Here is a 20632-nt window from a genome sequence, read left to right on the forward strand (position 1 = left end):
GTCGAAAAATCTCCTAGGACATGATCTGCTTGCAAGGATAGATTACTCTTTACGGCGAGCGAGCAGCGAGAAGCACGGTGATGAGCCCACCGTGACACGCCGTTCACTCTTTGTCCCCTGCTGAAAAGCCTTGAAGCAACGGTGAGGCCGAGGTGGGCTTCGACAGCATCGAAGTGCTCGTTCGACTGACGGAAGGATTGAAAGCATATCGATCGCGGCGGATTCATGCGATTCCTGCGGTTCGAACGGATAGTAAATCGTGGGGCCTCCGCGCAGTGCCGTCAAGCACTGAACCCAGTGGCAATAGTGGAGCCTGACATGCCGCTCCATCTCCGAATCCGCTACGCCTGTACCTTGAGATTCGATTCCCGATGAGATCACGGTGTCGACACTCACCAATATTTGGGTCTGGGGTTCGGACTTTGTCCCGTGTGCGATTAGATCATTCGTAATCGATACCCTTCAGGCGGAGGCGACTGGAGTACATATTCAAGTGCTTCCTCTCATGGTAGGGTTTGTTCCTCATCCATCCCAATCCTCCATCTTTATTCAGGATGTACTCCAAGACAGTCCTGACCTCCGCGGTGTTGTACGGCCTTGCTGCCGCTGCGCCTCAGGGTAGCCCTTCCCAGTACGCCTCTGAGGACAGCACCTTCGCGGCCAACAATCAGGACGGTGTTGTCCCTGGCTACACCAACGCCGCCGCTACCTGGGTTGATGAGACTCCTGCCGCCATCACTCCTCTCGCATCGGAGTTCGACAGCGCGTCTGATGTGTCTGCTACGTTCACTACCCCGGTGACCACCGGCACGGCTGCTGCTGGCCCCCAGCGTAGCTCTATGCCGACCGGCGCGACCTCCCATGGTCCGTACAGCGGCGAGCCCACCACTACCGGCGCTGTTTCCACCACAGCTCTGGACACTACTATTCCCATGCTGGGCCCGAACCCGACTGCCACTTACTACAACACTGATGGCAAGCTCACCGAGCCCCAGCCCATCCCTTACGTCCCGGCTGGCGGTCTTGGTACCAACGGTACCACGCCGCGTTACATGGTTGAGAGCGACTTCGACTACGAGTCTATTACTCTTGGCCTTTACCAGGAGTGGATTGAGCTCGATCTCTTCAACAATGGCCTTGCCATCTTCTCTGAGGAGGACTTCATCGCCGCTGGTCTCACTGCTGAGGACCGCGCTTTGATCTCTTTCATGGCTCAGCAAGAGCAGGGTCACGCTACTCTCCTTTCCAACATGCTCGGAGAGACTGCGCCGCCGCAGTGCACTTACAATTACCCGTTCACCAACGTCCGCGAGTTCGTCGACTTCAACCAGATTCTTACCCGTTGGGGTGAGTCCGGTGTGTGGGGCTTCATCAACCACCTCGACTCTCGCGAGGTCGGCCAGCTCCTCGCTCAGTCTATTGCTACTGAGGCTCGCCAGGAGATGATCTTCCGTCAAATGAGCGGTCTTCACCCGATGCCGGTCTGGTTTGAGGCCGGTATCCCCCAATCTTGGGCCTGGACTTTCCTCGCACCGTACATTAGCTCATGCCCCGAGAACACTACTCGTCTTTCTTGGCAAAATATGCCAGCGCTACACAATGTTAATGCCGCCAATATCAACCGTATTCACCCCAACAACACTGCGGACTGGGAGCGCACCGGCAACCGGACATCCGACCCGGCTACCACCGATATCCCAGCCGACGAGTCTTGCGTTAACCTTAACGTCACTGGCTACGGCTGTGGCCCTGCTATTTCTCGTAACCGCTCTGAGCCGCTTTCTTTTGCTGGTAAGGAGGTCCGTTTTGTGTGGGACAGCCCGGGTCTTCCCGTTGGCCCCAACAACAGCTACGTTACCGACACGCTTGCCGGCGAGCCTCAGTTTGTTGCCTGGGTTAACCAGCTCAACATGACCTACACTCCTTTGACAAAGACTGGATCCAACGAGGGTTACACTTACCAGCCCGCTGGTGAGGTCTACGAGGGCGGCGCCAGCATTGTCAACGACACCATGTTCGTTGCTCTGACTGACTCCAACCCTTACCTCACCCCCTTCAACCTGAGCATGCTCAACCCTCACATTGTAAGTTCCATTCGATCCATCGACCGTGCCTCGCATAAGTTACATATCGCTAACCAACTCTCAGGTCGCTCTCGGTGTTTACCAGGCTGGTTAAATCAAGGTCTATAACCTTTTGACAACCTCATCATCAAAAAAGTCTGGATAGTTTCCAGGCTAACTTTCAGTCAAGCGAGATTATCTTCGCTTGCACATTTCGTATTGTATGACTATGACGTTGTATGCCAAAAGCAACGATTACCTAGATCTAGATCTAATGCTACAATTGTAATAACGATTTCATCCCGTAAATGCATGCTTTTTAATCAAGTCTCTCAAGCAATTTCATAGTATTCCAATCGTTTGTTGCACTGCTACGCCATATGTTCGCAAGGCGTACCTCACTTCAGTAGCGCTGACGTTGTGGCGGCCTCAGGCTGCAACCCGACTTTGGCTCGCTATGTCCACGCCCTGCGTCTCCCACGTCTTCGCGCTGCTGCCAATGTTGTCATGCACGACCTATCATGCCCGACCTTTGTGTCACCCCCGCAGAGATAACAAACCTTCATGGTAACATTCGGACATTCAATCGGTGTGAAAATGTAACGTGATGCATAGCCGTCAGGCGAGAGCGACAATGTAGTCTGCTTTAGCATACGACGTGCAGCCCTCAGTAGAATTATTCACAAGCTGACGTAGGATCACAAGAGAATAGCGACAAGTTATTAAATAGAAGCTTGATTCCATTCGCACCTTGAACTGATTTGCACTTCCGGCACAATCATCTCAGCTGTTTCCGTGCATCTTGTGCTACGATGCTCTTCAATCGAGGCGCCAATGTCAGAAGACATGAACCACTCGTAGCAATCACTGCAGGACGCGATCGCAATAAGAGCCGAGTATTCAGTGGTCGAATCAATCAATTGAACTATGAAACATGTTTCTGCAAGCGCGCGACAATGTGCTGTTGACACTGAGCAGGTATGTTGAGGGTTATCAGGGTTAGGGTTGGGGTATCGCTCTGAGCTTATCGGGTCGCATATTGTCTGATTTTTCCCTCGGTGGTTGCGACATACACTAACCGATCATTTTGTTGTAGTATCAGGCTTTGCTGATGCCATGTTCAGATATTACAGAGTATGCTCTGCGTAGGAGCAGTTATGTCAAACTGAATTCAGCCGCTCACTATTCACGCCAGAGCTGTCTCGCTCCATCGCTTACCCGCAAATTTGAGGTCTACAAGGTTCTGTCATGAAGTAAACTTCCTTCGGGCACTCTATTCTCTGAAAGAAAAAGGACCTATATCTTATTGCCTTTTCATCTAGCTATCGAGACCCAATTTTTGGCACTGCGAATTGAGAATCTTCGCTATACCAGAACGCGTTACAGTCTTCTAACGCCCACAAACTTTCGCATGCGCGATGGATACCCCACCTCGCTTTCTCCTCTCTTGAACTCTATTATCCGAGAAAATGTCCGAACACTGGCATCAACAACCCTTGCTGGTAAGCTTTGGCGTCGGAGGAATTATGCTGTTCCTGCAGAAAGTTACATTCTTAGTGGTGCACTCTCCCCGGCACCCCACCGTCATCTCTTAGGTCGATGCGGAGCTGACTTGCCTGTCCCGATCACGAGGCACCTGAGTGGGTAAGATTGATTCCTTCATATTCTTCCTCATGCCTGCCGTGCCTGCTTTCCTTTCTCATGGTGGCCTCACCTGTCAATCTGTACAGCATTAGCCTTCTCCATGTATTCACAGGTTTTGTTCGCCCTGATGGGCGCGGTAGCATCTCAAACAACTTCTGGGACCCCAACAAACCAGTCCATCACAGCCTCTGCTGCATACAACGGGTCAACTACTCCGAGTCCGACAAGTCCTATCCTGCAGCTGAATCTCAACTTGGAAGATGTGTGGGATCTGCTCATTGGGCCGGTAGCCGTGGCTAACACGACGACCACATATTCGCCAACTCCAGTCCCATCTAGTTCGCTCATTCCACCGCCTCCGCTCTACTATAGTCCATTTCCCACAGGGCAGCAGGTGCCATTGACACCGAAGAACGAATCGTGGTCATTTCCCTCGGACTTCTGGTAAGTAGTGCAGTTGTGGGCGTGGATGGTACCGGCCTGACCGCGACAATGTACAGGTGGGGTGTTGCTGGAGCCGCGTTTCAAATCGAAGGTGCAGCGAAAGACGAAGGTCGTGGACCAAGTGTCTGGGACGCTCTCACTCGGGTGACAAACCACATCGTCGACAACTCGACGGCCGACGTGGCAGACAACGTAAGCTACATTACCCACCGAAGATATCTCTAGACAGACTCCTTACATACTCTAGAACTACTACATGTACAAAGAGGATATCTCTCGCCTCGCTGCTCAAGGCGTCAAGATTTACAGCTTTTCACTATCCTGGTCTCGCATTCTACCCTTCGGAAGAGGACCTGTGAATCAGCAAGCCATTGACCACTACAACGATCTCATCAATACCTGCATCGAGTACGGTGTTGAGCCTTCAGTCACGCTTTATCACTGGGACACGCCGCTAGTGCTTCAGGACACGTACGGTGGCTGGTTGAGTGAAGACATCGTGCCGGACTTTGTAGAGTACGCTCGCATCGCGTTCGAAGCATTCGGTGATAGGGTCAGCAAATGGTATACAGTAAGTCCTGCGAATGATCTGGTTCTCGAACGTAGATCCACCGACTGACATGCATCGCAGGTGAACGAACGTACGTCTCTTTCCAATCCATGACGTTTATCCTTTACTCAACCTATTCAAAGCCACATGCATTTGCCAGAGAGATGCTAATATCCAGCAGCTATTGTCTTTTGTAACCAATACCCACTGCCAGCCCAATACTTCAAGAACTTCACAATCCCCAACAAACAGCAGCCCTTCCACTGCGGCCAATCCGTCCTCCTCGCACACTCCCAAGCCTATCACGTCGGCAAGTCCATTCTCGGAGACCACTCATCCATCACCTACAAGAACAACGGCGGCTACAAAATCCCGCTCACGAACTCATCAGCCGACGCTCAAGCTGTTCAGCGCGCGTGGGATTTCAACGAAGGATGGTTCTCCGATCCAGTGTACTTGACAGGCGACTATCCCGAAAGCGTCAAAGAGTACGTCTCGGGCTTCCTCCGTGACTTCACCGACGAAGAGAAGCAGCAGATTCTCGGCTCGAGTGACTTCTATGCCCACGATGCATACACAGCTCAATTCTACATGGCGCCGGACTCGGGCCTTGACTCCTGCATTGGCAACGTGACCCACCCTCTCTACCCATCCTGTGCCAACACCACATACACATACTCCGCCGAAGACGGCGGCTGGGTCATCGGACCTGCCGCTGATCCCGGCTCGCCATGGCTGCACAAGGCTACAGACTGGGTGCCTGCGTTCCTCAAGTACATGCAAGACACCTGGGTGACGCCCTCTCCAGGCCCTGTCAAGGGCGTAGCCGTGACCGAATTCGGGTTCGCAGAACCATTCGAGGGATCGAAGACGCTGCTGCAGGATATTCTCTACGACGCCGTGAGGACGAGCTACTACCACGACTACATGGAGGCGATCCTCATGGCGATTGCCGAGGGCACTGATGTGGTGGGATGTCTTGCTTGGTCGTTCGTGGACAACTTTGTGAGGCTCCCCCAAGATCATGGATTGTAGACCCGGCTGACCACTTTGATGCGCAGGAATGGCAACAGGGATATGCCTCCAGATTCGGTATGCAATATGTCAACTTCTCCGACCCGGCTGTACGTTCACCTATCCATGTTCTATGACATGCAACCCACTTACGATGTTCTAGTTGCCTCGCTACTACAAAGCAAGTTTCTTTGAGTACATCAATGCGTTCAAGATCTATGGGAGTGAGGGGGGTGATTAGCCGGGCTCACTAGATAGCAACGATCTGATCTGTGAAGAGTTGTGGAAAGTGTCCTCCATGAGTTTATGTTGCAGGTAGCCCACGGCAAATAGATCCCACTCCGGTTCAGTCTTTTTGGATACCACAGCATGTTAGAGCTTGTCGTGCAGAGTCGCGATGTAAGGGGATGTCACTCACGATGCCACTGACGGGCTTTCTCTTGCCACGGGCACGAGGCGGAGAGGGGTCTCTGCTGGCTCCGATTTTGCCCTTGGGGCGAAGTGTGGTGATGGCAGCTTGTGGACCTCCGGCCTTTTTGCCACCGGCGCTGACCTTGGTCTGCGTTGTCTTTTTGTGACTTCATTGGGTAGTCAAGGTTGAAACTTTACGTGCCTGGGGTTCGTAAACGCCGTCTGACTCTTCGTCTGACTGGTCGCTTGTGTTGATAGGAGCTGCCTTGACGCCAGCCGTTTGGCTCCTGGTTGTCGGACCCGAACCGGGAGGCCTCGCGTTCCCGTCGTCGGAAGCAGCTTGTTCTTCTTGTTCACGGCCTTTGCTTTCTTGTGGATCGATGAACTCCGCGTCCGCCGCCTCGACGGCTTTCAGGGCACGCTCGCGCCGTGGGTTATACAGTCCGTGGACCAATCGGCCGTACGGCGAACCCATCGCTTGTGTTGATAGGAATACCAACGTCTCTCCGGAAGTAGGGTTTTCAACAGGCACGCCATTGATGGTATTAGCGCACAGATGACTGGTTCCCCTTGAGGTGTGTCCATCGCCGCGGCATGTCTCCGACAGTAGTGATTGACCAGCGGATCATGGATGACGGTACTGACACGAGGAAGCACTCGCGTCGTGTTCAAAATCATTTCCCCAACCGGGTGGAAGAGGATGTTAATCCTACAATCGTTGGTCTGAGCTCGGCGAAACACCCTGTAAGTTCAGTGTACCTACGAAATAACAAATGAAATGACTTTTGACATTGTTGCATAGTATTCATTTTCATTGCCCTAATCTATAATTCATCTTTTATTCGTCGCCTCTTATGAAGAAGCACCACCGCGGCCTCCAACCTTGTTCAGCGCCTCGACTTGCTCCTTGCTAAGCTCGATCTTCGGCAGCTCGCCCTGCGGCGGCTTCTGCATGAAACCCCTAGCAACAAGGAACGCCAAGTACGAGCCAACCGCCTCAGCGGTAACGCCAGGAGGACCACTGCCGACCGAAAGCTCCTTGTCGGCTTCGAGCGCGGCCTGAGCGTTCTGGTCCTCGAGCATCGGCGCCTTGGAAGCCTCGGGCAGGTTCGAGGTTACCATATGGTACAGGCCGAGCAGAGCCAGCTCCTCCTTGTCGTCGCCGGCTTCAACGTACGCCTCGACGCTCTTGCGCCACGCATCGTAGCTGACCTGCGGCACGCTGTAGCCGTACTGCTCGAGCGTGGCGAGGTACTCGTTCATAGTGAGCCTGGGGTGGGCCTCGACGTGGGCAGTGCTGCCGCCCTTGCCGCGCAGCGACATGGAGAGCACGAGCTTGGCGACGTGCGGGACGGGGACCATGTTGATAGTGTTGGCGACGTCCGGGCGCGAGCCGACCTGCACGCAGCCCTTGAGCATGCGCACGAGGAAGTCGTCGAGGTTGCTGACGCCGGACTTGGCGTCGCCCATCACGTAGCCGGAGCGCAGGATGACGGCGTCGAGGCCGCGCTTGCAGGCTTCGCGGATGACGTGCTCGGACACCCACTTGCTCTGCCCGTAGCCGGTGCCGAGGCCCTGGCGGGAGGACTCGAGGTCGTCGGACTCGGAGATGGGCGTGCCGGACTCGGATTGCTCGATGAAAGCGTCGGAGTCGAGGGCGCTGGTGGAGCTGATGAAGGAGAGGCGCTTGGGGCGGCCTTGGGAGCAGAGCTTGATGGCCTCGACGGTGCTCTGGACGTTGGCGGCCTTCAGGTTCTCGTACGGCATGAGCCAGTGGACGCGAGCGCCGTTGTGGATGATGAGGTCGACGCCGTCGACGATGGTCTTGTAATCGGCGTCGCTCATGCCCAGGTTGGGCTTCTCCAGGTCGCCTACCACGACCTCAAGAATGCCTTCACTGACCCACCAGTCTTGCCAGAGGCCGTAAGCAGTGCATGTCTGCTTGATGCGAGCCAAACCGTCTTGTTGCGACTTGGCGCGGACGTGTGCGTAGACGTGGTTGGGCGACTTGCGCATCATAGCCTCGTAGAGGAGGTAGGCACCCAGGAAACCTGTGGCGCCTGTAAGGAGGATGTTGAGGCCATTCTGGAAGTTTCCAAGCTTGGCGGTAGGGTAGGAGTCGCTGAGCTGTTCGATCTGTACAAGTGCATCGTTGGCGTAGTGCTCAGGCTGGTCTTCTTCACCAGCAGCTGCATCAAGTCTCAGACCGACAGGGTCAAGCGAGCGGTCGATGTACTTAGCAACGCTCTGGAGAGTAGGATCCCTTGTCATGATGTGCATGGGAATGTTGGCACCGGCCCATCTCTTGTTGATCTTCGGGACAATCTGCACGGTCATGATGCTGTTGCCACCCATGTCGAAAAAGCTAGTGTCGCGAGGCAGAGCATTCGCAGGCTTGCGGAGGAGACCCGCCCAGATGTCGGCCAAAGCCTTCTCGGTTTCAGTTCGTGATTCAAGATCGGTGGCGGTGGTAACGCTTCCTAAGAGGTCGGCCTCCTCGGGGAACGGTAGTACTCGCTTGTCGACCTTGCCGTTCGGATTCAGTGGCAGCCTCAACATAGGGATGAAAAGGGTGGGGACGGCATAGACAGGCAGCTTCGCCTTGAGGGTCTCACGAATGTCATCGGTGAGTTTGCCAAAGATCTGGAAGCGTTGCTTGATCGAAGGGTTGCCTTCAGTGCTAGGTGTCGAAGCTCCGTTGGCACTCTGCTCGTGCCAGTCGCGCCACATGTTGAGATCAGGAACGTAGTAGGAAACGAGAATATGTTCCTCGTTGTGGTCGCGCTTGACGAGAGTGACGTTCTCACGGATCAGAGGGTGCTTGCTCAAGTGAGTGTCAATCTCACCCAGCTCGATACGGAAGCCTCTAATCTTAACTTGATCGTCCGCGCGGCCGCAGCACTCCACATTGCCGTCAGGCATGTAGCGACCAAGGTCACCGGATCTGTACATGCGATCACGGGGGCCGTGGAAGAATTCTCTCCAGGGTTCCGCCTGGCTAGCAGCTCGCTTCTTGTCTTCGTCAACCCAGCGCTGCTCGTTAGTGAACCAGTTGCGGACGAACTTCTCCCTGTTCTTGTCCTCGTCGCCAAGGTAGCCCTCCGCGAGACCACCAGCTCTGACGTAAATCTCTCCAATTTCGCCAATCTCACACTGGCGCTCTTTCTTTTCGCGATCAACCACAAGAAGCTGAACATCCTGCATACCCATACCAGCGGGAATAACGTCGCTCATCTGCCCGAGATAAGTTGCATCCTCGTTGAGACTAGGAATCTCGTAGTATGAAACGGCACGCTGAGTCTCAGTGGTGCCGTACATGTTCTTGATCCTGCAGTTGGGTGCGAGCTGTTGCAGTCTGCGGCAGTCACGCTTGAGGAGGATGTCACCTACGAAGAACGCGTTCTTCAGGCTAGGGATCTTTGGCTCGGTCGAGCCGAGCAAGATCTGACCCATAGCGGGTGTGAGATGGGTCACAGAGATCTTGTTGGTAGAGACCCAGCTGGCCAAACGATCGAAAGTAATGTCCTCGGCGGGAGGCACGACCAGCGTTGCGCCCAAGAACAGCGGAGTGAATATGTCTCTTTGAATTGGATCGTGGGCAATACCAGAAAGCATGCTGAATCGCTCGGTCTCGTTCATGTTGAAACGCTTGGCCATGAAGGGGAAGTAGTAAGCCAGAGAAAAGTGACGGCCGCGGACACCCTTTGGTCTACCCTCAGATCCAGAAGTGAAGGATAGCGTCGGGATGCTGTCGGGTCCCACAGTTACACCAGGAAGGTCTGCCTTCTTGGAAAGCTGTGCGTCGAAGATGTCCTTGCCGTTGACATTGCCACCGACGACAGAACCATCGTTCTGCAGCTTGAGGGCAGGAACCTCAGTACGGATCTCCAGAGACGAGCCAATGTAGTCACGGACTGACTGACTCAGAGGTCCGGCCTCTTGAGTTGCTTTGTCGATTACAACCAACGCCCTAGGCTTCGCTACGTCGAGGTAGATGATCTGCCTGTCCGAGGGGTATGCTGGGTCGATGACGGAGAAAGTGGCACCGGCCTTCAGGGTACCCATTACCGCCACGACAAGGTCAACGCCACGATGCGAGTACAGCATGACGACCTCTCCCCGTTGGACGCCATTGGAGACGAGGTGGTGGGCGAGAACGTTACTCGCCTCGTTGATCTGCTGGTAGGAGAAGACACGCTCTGGGGCGGTCGAGCACGCTGTCTCGACGACGCATTCTCTCTCTGGGTGCGCCTTTGCGTTTTTAGAAAAGATCTCGTGGATGGCGCCGTAGTAACCAGACCAGTTCAGATCGGAGGTCGGATCCGGACGAACGTCGCCCGCTGAGAGAGCCATGTTGGGTATGGGTGCAGATGATGATAGGCGATCGATGTCTTGTGACTAGATGCCAATTCTGCAGTGCTAGTGCCGATGTCGGTTGCCCGATGGGGGCGATCGAGTGGTCAGCAGCACTTGGTTGTGTCTCTGGAGCGTGTATACGTAGCTCCTGAAAGGGCCAGTCTTTCGGTAGTCTGGCTATTGCTGTTCAGCCTGTTGCTGTATAGGTAAGACCGCAATGCTCAGTTTGCGTGGATCGAACTCGTCCTCCAGCCAATGCGTCATCTGCCGTGACTCTCGCACGTCTCGGCTCGGCGGGCTGCACCAAAATTCTTCTGCCAGCCCTCCCCACACAACACAGCCGGACCCTCCCCAGGGCAGCTAAGCAACGGCTAGCCCCAGGCACCAATCGCGGGCGGCGGCGCGTAGCGCAGGGTGCGCTGGCTCGCCTGGTTAGGGCCCTAACACGCCTAGGGGCTGGTCCGCGCGGTACCCTGCCATCATCTCACAGATGTCTCACGCCTACGCCAGCCTGCGTGTCCCGATCTCCACGCCGCGGTCGCCCTTTAAGACAGCGCCTGTCTGCCCGCCATGGCACAGGTCAGCTTTTTCGGTGGCCGCAGCAGCCACGGCCACAGGACAGCACGCTCCCAGCGGTCTGCAAGCTCTGTTAAGAAGAGCACCGAGGATCTCAAGGCGAAGAGGGCCGACCTCGAGGAGCTCCGCCACCGCAGAGACGCATACTCCGGACGACCCGTTACCGAGAGGAAGAGGGTGCATTCCTCCAGTTCTAAACATTCGAAGCCCAGGAAAATGGACGATTCCACCACCCGGACCGTGACGGTGACTGAGTACCCCAGCAGCAAACGGAGACCAAGCAACGCCTCGGCAGCCTCATCCCGAAGATCTCACCGCTCAGGAAAGAGCGAAGACCGCAGAACCGAATACGTCTATGGCACCCAATTTCCTCAGGAAGACCCTTTGGTCCCAACGCACATCGCAGCCAGGAACCTTGACGATGAACGCGGCTCTGTTCGAAGCGGCCGATCGAGGCGGTCAGCGGCGCCTTCTTTGGCCGACAGCCTCCCAGGACTAAGTGACAAAGAGGTCACACCGGACGACAGTATCTCTCAAGTGGCCACACGGGCCCATGCGCCGCGGCCTCGCACAATCATACGCGAGAAGACGCCACCCAGAAGCCACACCCTTCCAGCAGTTGCGGAGGAGGAAGTCAAGGCTCCATCTCCCGAACTGATCTCTCCCGTCAGGCCTCAGAGGAAGAGGCGCGAATCGTTTCTGGATTCCTTCTTTCGCAAAAAGCCCTCTTCCGACCTCTCAACTAAACGAGTAGAATGCCTCACGTGCTCCGATGAACTCCCGTCGTCGAAGACCGCTAAACTCTCATGTGGCCACCGAATGTGCCATTCATGCCTGAAGCGCCTTTTCCGCATGGCCGTCAACGACCCCGCCCACATGCCTCCCCGCTGTTGCACTTCGGATCACATCCCACTGTCACACGTCGAAGACCTGTTCGACTTGAAGTTCAAAGTCAACTTCAACAAGAAATACGACGAGTACCACTCACGTAACCGCATATACTGCCCCAACGCTAAATGCGGCATCTGGATCCGACCCTCGAACTTCCACACAGAGAAAGGCCGCAAGTGCGCCACCTGCCCGAAATGCAAGACCAAAGCCTGCACTATGTGTGGCGGCAAATTCCACAAATCCGCCGATTGCCCCAAGGATCCTGAGATTGCTCGCCTGGTCCAACAGGCTGAGAAGGAAGGCTGGAAGCGCTGCTATCAGTGCAACGCTATGGTCGAGCTCCGCGAGGGCTGCAATCATATGAAGTGCCGCTGCACGGCTGAGTTCTGCATGGTGTGCGGTGATAAGTGGAAGACGTGCGATTGCCCTTGGTTCAACTACCGAGATGTGCCGGACACTGATCGGTTGAATGGGATGCGCATTGCCGAGCCAATGCGTGTGATCTATCGGAGGGTCTTCGATGGAGGCGCGCCCAGACCGGCGGATGCACCTGGTGGTCCGCCTGGAGAACCCGTGGGTGCCGTGTCTGCTGGCAGACGTGGCCAAGGGTTGCAAATACGCTCTTACACCGAAGAGATGGAGCAGCGACGACGACAAGAGCGCGATGATGCTGATCTCGCAAGGAGGATGCAGATACACAGCATCATCGGCGATCCAGCGGCAGATCAATCTCGCAGGAGTCGCCGAAACGTTCACCCCGAGGAACAGAATGTGGTCAACTTGGGCAACTCAGCTGAGCACTTCATGAACGACGACTTCAGACGTGTCGGCAGGGGGCCCGGAGAAGGCACCATGGTCAACTTTGGTGACGCAGCTATGGGTATGCGCGGAGAGAGGGCGAGCGGAAGGAGGAAGAGGACTTCGAGAGCCAGCCGCCCGCCGCCCGCTATGGATGGAGGTCTCGTGGGAGACTTCTTGGGCAGTGAAAGTATTCTTGGCATGGGCCCGAGTAGACCAAGGCGATCATATGCATAGCGTCTGATCTGGGAGGAGTACGGTGAAGGCATAATTAATTCATACATCTAAGTGGCACATATCGTGGTCTAGCCTTATTTTACATAGCGAGATACCAATTTGCATGTTCTTCGATTCTGACGTCCATTTGTAGACTCAAGATTGAATGTCGCAATACTCTAGACGGAGGGAAACAATGCGTTTGCCAAAACAGACCAAGCGGATGTAGGTTCTGATGGTAAAAAGGACTCTAGAAGCATGAAGTAAAGGTAAAATACCCGCCTGCATTTATAGCAACAGTAGCCCCAGCTTCGTGGCGCAGTCGTGCCTCAGGCAGATCGTCACGTTGCGGGTTGCGGGATGGACGGCCGTGCATTGGAGCTTGCTGGTAGCAACCGACGACACGAACCTCCCGCTTACGAACTATACCAATGCAGCCTGCTCGGACTGGCGCGCAACGGTAACAGAAACATCGCTGGACTCGGATAAAGATCATAACAACCACGCCATTCCGCCATGACGACCACTCCTCCGCCGGTCGAGGACCAGGCGCGGCTGCTGGAGGATGCCTTGGCCGTTGTGAGACAGCAGACGGTGATGATGCGCCGCTGCCTGGAGACTCCTGGGAAGTTGATGGATGCGCTCAAGTGCAGGTAGGAGGGACAAGCCGTGCTCGACATGACACGCGACAATGCCAGCTGACCCGTAGCGAAGCTCAACCCTAGTGTCCGAACTGCGAACGAGCAACCTGGGGCCGAAGCAGTACTATGAGCTGTACATGTCCGTCTTCGATGCGCTACGACACCTCTCGGTCTATCTGCGCGATTCGCATCCCGACAACCACCTCGCCGATCTCTACGAGCTGGTCCAGTATGCCGGCAACATCGTTCCTCGGCTTTATCTCATGATCACGGTCGGGACGGTCTACATGGGCATCGAGGGCGCGCCGGTGAAAGAGATCATGAAGGACATGATGGAGATGAGCAGAGGTGTGCAGCATCCTGTACGCGGACTGTTTCTGAGGTACTACCTCAGCGGCCAAGCGAGAGACTACCTCCCAACCGGCGCTGGAGACGGGCCCGAGGGCAACATGCAAGACAGCATTTCGTTCGTCCTGACGAACTTTGTCGAGATGAACAAGCTGTGGGTGCGGTTACAGCACCAGGGTCACTCTCGGGAACGAGAGCAGAGGACAAGGGAGAGACAAGAGCTGCAGCTGCTGGTAGGCAGCAACCTCGTCAGGCTGAGCCAATTGGTGGACTTGGAGAGCTACAGGAACGTCATATTGCACCCACTCCTGGAGCAGGTTGTACAGTGTCGGGATGTGCTAGCACAAGAATATCTCCTCGAGGTGGTCACGCAGGTATTCCCGGACGAGTTCCACCTACACACGCTTGACCAGTTCCTATCCGCCACCGCCCGGTTGAACCCGCACGTCAATGTCAAGGGAATTGTCATTGGCCTGATGGACCGACTTTCAGCATACGCTGCGCGTGAGGCAGAAACCGAGGCCCCAGGCAACAAACAGGCAAACGAGCAAGAGGCTGTGACCGCCCTTCTCGAAAAGCTTAAGGTCTCCAAATCGGAGGCTGAGGCAGCGGATGCAAAGGTGCAAGAACCTTCAGAACCTTCGGAACCTACGAACGGTGAGAACGGTGGAGAAGCAGATGCGGCAGGGTCGTCCGGGGCGCCTGCGGAACCTACTACTAAGGACGAGACGGCGCCATCGACCAACGGCGAGACGAAGAAGTCAAGAGGAATCCCCGATAACATCAAACTTTTCGAGATCTTCCACGAGCAGGTCATTCACTTGGTCAGCATGCAACGGCTACCTATACAGGATATCACGGCGCTGCTTGTTTCTCTGGCGAACCTGGCCTTGAACATCTACCCTGAGCGACTCGACTATGTCGACCAGGTGTTACAGTACGCCACCAAGGAGGTCGCTCGCTTTACCAACTCTGCGGATCTGCACTCTCAGGCATCGCAGTCAAACCTCCTCAGCCTGCTCATGGCTCCTGTGCGAGCTTACTTTTCGCTCTTCACCGCCTTGGCTCTGCCGAACTTTGTTCCCTTGTTCCACCAACAGTCGTATCCCACACGTCGTGCGGTCGCAGGCGAGCTTGCGAGGAGTTTGTTGCGCAATGAAACCAAGATTGCAACGCCGGAGAACCTGGACGGCGTGCTTTCCATTTTGTCTGTTCTCATCAAGGAAGGAATGCAGCCGCCGTCTGGATACCCCGGTGGACCTATGCGCAGAGGAGCGGTAGAAACAGAAGAGACCGTCGAAGAGCAAGGCTGGCTTGCGAGAATTGTTCACCTAATCAGGGCGTCCGACAACACAACGCAATTCCAACTCCTCCAGAAGACCCGAACAGCTTTCGCCGAGGGCAACGAGCGCACAAAATACACCACCCCAGCACTTGTCACGCAATCACTCAAGCTTGCACGCAACTTCAAGCGACGCGAACACCTTTCTAACGACGACTACGCCACGCAATCCTCCGCCTTGTACAAATTCATTCACACGTCCCTTAATTCCCTCTACACGCGCGTTTCGACATCTGGCGTACCCGACCTCGTTCTCCGACTATTCGTTGCAGCAGGCCAGGTTGCAGCTCAATGCGACAACGAAGACATCGCGTACGAGTTCTTCGCTTCGTCTTTCACCACCTATGAAGAAGCTATCAGCGACTCCCGGAGCCAATTCCAGGCCATCTGTATTATCGGTGGTGCGCTCTCATGCTGCAGCGAGAAGTTCAGCCGCGAGAACTACGATACACTTATCACGAAGGCGGCATTGCACGGCAGCAAGCTGTTGAAGAAACCCGATCAGTGCCGCGCAGTGTACCTGGCAAGCCACTTGTGGTGGGCGGTCGAGAAGGGCGAGCGGCAAGAGGACCAGAAGGAGGTAAGAAAGATGGATTCCCGATCACCCACGACTGTAATGCTAATATGTCATCAGCTCTACCGCGACGGCAAGCGCGTGCTCGAATGCCTCCAGCGCGCCCTCCGCGTTGCCGACGCCTGCATGGACACAGCCGTGAGCGTCGAGCTCTTCGTCGAGATCCTCAACCGCTACGTCTACTACTTCGACCAAGAGAACGACGCCGTGACCACCAAGTACATCAACGGCCTGATTGAGCTGATCCAGAGCAATCTCAACACCACGGAAAACGTCAGTGGTCTCGAGAGCCCGAGGAAGCATTTCGAGAGAACGCTGCAGTACATCGAGGCTAGGGAATACGAGGGTGTTGATGTCAGGCCGAAAGGTTAGGGATAATGCGAGGCGAGGCGAGACGTGTGAGAACGATGTGAAGGCAGGTACCTTTCTGTATACAGCAATATTGACAACCAAATTGTTCAGCGTCCTAGCACTTCATGGGGTGGTACCACCAGCGGCTGCGCTCTCAAAGGTCGTGAATCGCAACGCGGAGACCATGATGTTTTATACTGATGCACCCAATCATTTCGTTGCCTGCTCGATGTGCACCGAGCAATCATCATCTGCTTTCTCCAGGTCCAGCCTGCCTTTGGCCATTGGGTTCTCATCTTCGAACAGGCGTCCGAGTTCTTCGAGCGTGGGACCTTTAGTCTCCGGATACAAGAACCAGATGATGGTCGTCTCGACGGCCAGCCAGACGACGTAGACGATGTAGAATCTGTCGCCGATTAATATCGCTACAATGCAAAGCGAGATAGATTGGCCACTTACTTCCATCCGATATCCTGGATACCGATCGGATTGACAAACTTTCAAAGCGTCAGCTGATGGCGTGGGAAAGAGTCTACAGACTGATGGCCTACCTGGTTGAACGCGCTCCCGCCGCGGGAGAAAGTCTGCGTCAAAGCGACGCCTTTCGCGCGATGAACGAACGGGAAGACCTCCGTGATGAAGACGTAGGTCAGCGGGTGCATGATCGTGTAAAACAGGTAGTACACGAAGATCATCCCGACGACTGCGCCTGCCGCTTGCTGGTTCTGAGTCTTAGCGTAGTCCGCACTCGCTCCGGTCCAACAAGCGAAGACGACTGTCATGCCGATGAAGGCGATGAGGTACTGAGTTCGACGGTTGAGCTTTTTGGTGAGGAATGCGGCTGTGACGCCGGTGATGAGGTTCCAGCAGGTCAGTCCGAGATTGATCTGGTTCTGTTTTCTTCGGTCTGTGATGCCGACTGTGGCGAGGACTTTGGCGAGGTAGTATCTGTGTGAAGTCAGAATTGCTTCTTTCCTATGACCTGATAATCTCTGCAGCTTACGAAACAAGGCCATTGCCTGACCACTGAGAGAACATTCCCACGCAAGCCGCGATGAGAGTGCGTCGGCGGTTGCCTGGTGTCTGCACCAACTCGACCCAGCGTCTCTTCGAGTTTTCCATCTCACCACGAACAGTGGCTTGGATCTCCGCGAACTCGGCGGCCACGAGCGCACTGTCTCTGTCACCCTCGCCATGATACTTGACGAGAATCTCAAAGGCTTCTTCGCTGCGGTCCCGGGAGACGAGCCACCTTGGCGATTCTGGTATGAACCAGATGAAGACAACTTGCAGAATGGACGGGACAATCTGCAAGAGGGATGGAATCCTCCATGACCAATCGTTTGGCATCGAGAATGTGCCTAGCGTAACACCAGCAGCGATGATTGCTCCAACGTACCAGCTCTCGTTGAACAAGCCGTTGAGAACAGCAGTGTGCCGCGGGTAAGTCAGCTCGGCAATCAATTGAGAGGCGCCGGAGATGCAGAACGGAATGCCCATTCCCAGCAGGATTCGCGCCACAAGAAACATGGCGACGTTGATCGAAGCTGTCTGGATGATCACGCCAACGAGAAGTATGGCCGAGCCGATGGTGATACTGTGCTTTCGGCCGAAGCGGTCGTTGACGTACGGTACGACGGGAAGAGCAATCACCGCGCCAATGCTGAAGGCTGCACTGATGAGACCGAGAAGAGCACCGTTTGGGTTACCGAAGTCTAGCAAATCGTCCGTTAGCAGCATGAAACGCAGTCATGGAAGTCAATTCCGTACAATCCAGCCATGGCTTAACGGCTTGCAACCCGTTCATAATCGAGCCATCGTATCCAGAAGTCATCTCTACTCCAAGCACAGCCGGCACAAGGGCGAAATAAAGCCGTCTGAGGTTTGGTCGTTGGTACCATGGTGTCGTATCAAGATCGATCAGTCGCCGCACTTCTGACTCCGAAGCCACAGCGGCGACGTCTGTTCGGACAGCAGGCGCCATCGTTAAGCTATCTGTCGAAAAAGGAACGTTGACTACATTTGACTACTAAGAAGCCGGCTGACATGCGGCTTTTATACGCATAGCTTGGTGCGGCAAAAGCACGGCATTGTGACTTTGATGCTCGGTCACTATCCAAGGGATCATGGCGCTTGTGGCTTACGGTAAGCATCCACAACTATCTGACAAGACTTGCTAAGGATGGAAAGGGACAGGCTAAATCGCCGGGTAAAACTTTGCTAATGTTACAGAAGACGATCTCCCCATGGCACCGTACCTGTGCACCTGCGGAGAACCTGGGGTAACGGTAGGACAAATGTCACACCGGGGCGGTAACCCTGCAGCTATACCAGCATCAGGCGTTATGTGAAATCCCAACAGATGGCAGTTTATCCGGACAAGGTAGCTATGGCGACTCTACCTCGCCAAATGCCAAAAGTTACACTCTGCAACATCGTCTTATCATTTCATGTCGCAGTAGACGAGAATCCAAATCCGAGAGTCGAAGGTCATCCGCTATACGGACTCAGTTAGATTGAGGATGACTTCCAATAACAGCTTCCTAAGAGTAAGCGGTACCGACGTGGTAAATGGTGGTGGCAAGCAGGTCATTCTGAAAGGAGTAAGTGAACAACATTTACAAAGCTTTACCATTAACATAGCTGACCTTCATAGTGTGCTACAGGCGGCCACCTGAAGTCAGTACTTACACTACTATCATCTAATTGCATTACCCTGGCTGACCCGTTTTGATAGCATGGAGAACTTCATCACCGGATACCCAGGCCACGAACACGAAATGCGCTCAGCAATGCTAGAAGTCCTCGGTCAGGAAGGGTACGACTACTTTTTCGATAAGTTTCTCGACTACTTCTTCACTAGAGAAGACGCCAAATTCCTCGCATCGCTCGGTCTAAACTGCGTCCGGATTCCAATCAACCATCGCCACTTCATGGACGACGAGAAAGATTTTGAGATCAAAGAGGCCGGGTTCAAGCTCGTAGATCGATGCGTCGAGGCATGCGCTGCCGAGGGTATCTACACGATTCTCGACATGCACACCTTTCCTGGTGGTCAGAACCAGGGTTGGCATTCGGATTCTGGGCTTCATCGAGCACTCTTCTGGGAGAACAAAGACCTGCAAGATCGGGGGATCAAGATGTGGGTTGAGATTGCCAAGCGTTACAAGGATAATCGCTGGGTATGTATCCTTCCATTGATTGCATCGACGAAGTTGGTAGGGTTGTCTCTGACAGGTCGTTCAGGTTGCGGGATACAATCCGATGAACGAGCCCGCCGACCCTGAGCACACCCGACTCCAGACCTGGTACAAGCGAATCGAACGGGCCATTCGAGAAGTCGATCCGTATCACATTCTCTTCCTCGACGGCAATACCTACTCAATGGACTTCACAGCCTTCGAAGAAGTGCTGCCCAACTGTGTCTATTCGATCCACGACTACTCCAACATGGGGTTTCCGGCGGGCCAGCCTTACGTAGGGACGGCCGAGCAGGATGAGACTCTTCGACGGCAGTACGAACGCAAGGTGGCATTCATGCGAGAGCGAAAAGTACCTGTGAGTTTGAGAAGCCCTAGACTGGCATGAGCCAATCGCTGACATCGAATCACAGATATGGAATGGCGAATTCGGTCCGGTGTACGCAAGTCCCAACGAGGAGAACCACGAGAAGATCAACCAACAACGCTACAATCTCCTTGGGAAACAGCTTTCGATTTACAAAGAGGATCGAATACACTGGAGCATCTGGCTGTACAAAGACATCGGTTTCCAAGGCATGGTGTACACCAATCCCGACTCTGCGTACATGCGACTCCTCAAACCCTTCTTGGACAAGAAGAAAAGGATTGGGCTTGACCCTTGGGGCAGAGACGACACTCATGTCAAGCACATCTGGGAGCCTGTCATTCAGCACATGAAGGACGAGATCCCTGAGCGCATTCGGAACAAACGATACCCGCACCATTGGGGAATGGAGAAGCACGTCTCCCGAGTCGTGCGCGACATGTTGATGTCGGAGCTGTTGACGTATGAGTACGCGAGCTACTTCGAAGGAAAGACGTTCGAAGAGCTTGACGCGTTGGCTGCTAGTTTCAAGCTCGAGAACTGCATGAGAAGAAATGGTCTCAACAAGATCTTGCAAGACGATGCCGAAGTAACGAATTAATCAAGGGGATCGGTGACGTCTACGTTATTTCGGTGTGGCTCATCCAGAGGTATTTGTGTTGATCATGAGGCATCAATCGCACGGCCACTATCTATCAAAACAATCGATCATATCCTAGGTCAGTCGAATGAAACTTGCTTGTCATACATCGATCGCAGAGGATAGCGCATAGCGTTTACCTGTTAGCTAAGTCATGTGGAAGGAGCTTCTGGGAATGCAAATGTCTCGTGAACGTCCGCGAGCGA

General features: G+C 54.6%; 7 protein-coding genes across 7 annotated transcripts; 5 read left to right on the forward strand and 2 right to left on the reverse strand.

The window, feature by feature from the left end:
- The first annotated feature begins 369 nt into the window (after positions 1-369).
- Positions 370-2372, forward strand: WHR41_01947 (uncharacterized protein). The gene is made up of 2 exons (XM_069370553.1): positions 370-2084; positions 2149-2372. The coding sequence occupies exons 1-2, from the start codon at positions 555-557 to the stop codon at positions 2176-2178; spliced, it is 1560 nt and encodes a 519-aa protein (XP_069232458.1). The 5' UTR covers positions 370-554; the 3' UTR covers positions 2179-2372.
- Positions 2373-3661: 1289 nt separating this feature from the next.
- On the forward strand, positions 3662-6064 carry WHR41_01948 (uncharacterized protein). The gene is made up of 7 exons (XM_069370554.1): positions 3662-4151; positions 4208-4343; positions 4399-4722; positions 4783-4792; positions 4883-5706; positions 5763-5825; positions 5879-6064. The coding sequence occupies exons 1-7, from the start codon at positions 3808-3810 to the stop codon at positions 5954-5956; spliced, it is 1779 nt and encodes a 592-aa protein (XP_069232463.1). The 5' UTR covers positions 3662-3807; the 3' UTR covers positions 5957-6064.
- Positions 6065-6978: 914 nt separating this feature from the next.
- Positions 6979-10479, reverse strand: WHR41_01949 (uncharacterized protein; the record flags this gene model as incomplete). The annotated part of the gene is made up of 1 exon (XM_069370555.1): positions 6979-10479. One exon carries the CDS (start codon positions 10477-10479, stop codon positions 6979-6981), a length of 3501 nt encoding a protein of 1166 aa, XP_069232464.1.
- A 573-nt stretch (positions 10480-11052) lies between these two features.
- WHR41_01950 (uncharacterized protein) lies at positions 11053-13098 on the forward strand (the record flags this gene model as incomplete). The annotated part of the gene is made up of 1 exon (XM_069370556.1): positions 11053-13098. The coding sequence occupies one exon, from the start codon at positions 11053-11055 to the stop codon at positions 12982-12984; it is 1932 nt and encodes a 643-aa protein (XP_069232214.1). The 3' UTR covers positions 12985-13098.
- Positions 13099-13362: 264 nt separating this feature from the next.
- WHR41_01951 (uncharacterized protein) lies at positions 13363-16340 on the forward strand. Its single transcript, XM_069370557.1, has 3 exons — positions 13363-13616; positions 13678-15874; positions 15929-16340. The coding sequence occupies exons 1-3, from the start codon at positions 13480-13482 to the stop codon at positions 16238-16240; spliced, it is 2646 nt and encodes an 881-aa protein (XP_069232213.1). The 5' UTR covers positions 13363-13479; the 3' UTR covers positions 16241-16340.
- WHR41_01952 (uncharacterized protein) lies at positions 16266-18218 on the reverse strand. The gene is made up of 5 exons (XM_069370558.1): positions 17990-18218; positions 17223-17934; positions 16771-17167; positions 16679-16716; positions 16266-16625 (listed from the first exon to the last, which is right to left on the reverse strand). Exons 1-5 carry the CDS (start codon positions 18201-18203, stop codon positions 16430-16432), a joined length of 1557 nt encoding a protein of 518 aa, XP_069232212.1. The 5' UTR covers positions 18204-18218; the 3' UTR covers positions 16266-16429.
- Positions 18219-18628: 410 nt separating this feature from the next.
- Positions 18629-20623, forward strand: WHR41_01953 (uncharacterized protein). Its single transcript, XM_069370559.1, has 5 exons — positions 18629-18822; positions 18876-18898; positions 18957-19401; positions 19466-19777; positions 19833-20623. The coding sequence occupies exons 1-5, from the start codon at positions 18742-18744 to the stop codon at positions 20385-20387; spliced, it is 1416 nt and encodes a 471-aa protein (XP_069232211.1). The 5' UTR covers positions 18629-18741; the 3' UTR covers positions 20388-20623.
- The last annotated feature ends 9 nt before the right edge of the window (positions 20624-20632 follow it).

Source organism: Cladosporium halotolerans, assembly GCF_011745625.1.
Source record: "Cladosporium halotolerans strain TM138-S3 chromosome Unknown Sca5, whole genome shotgun sequence".
Lineage (NCBI taxonomy): Eukaryota > Fungi > Ascomycota > Dothideomycetes > Cladosporiales > Cladosporiaceae > Cladosporium > Cladosporium halotolerans.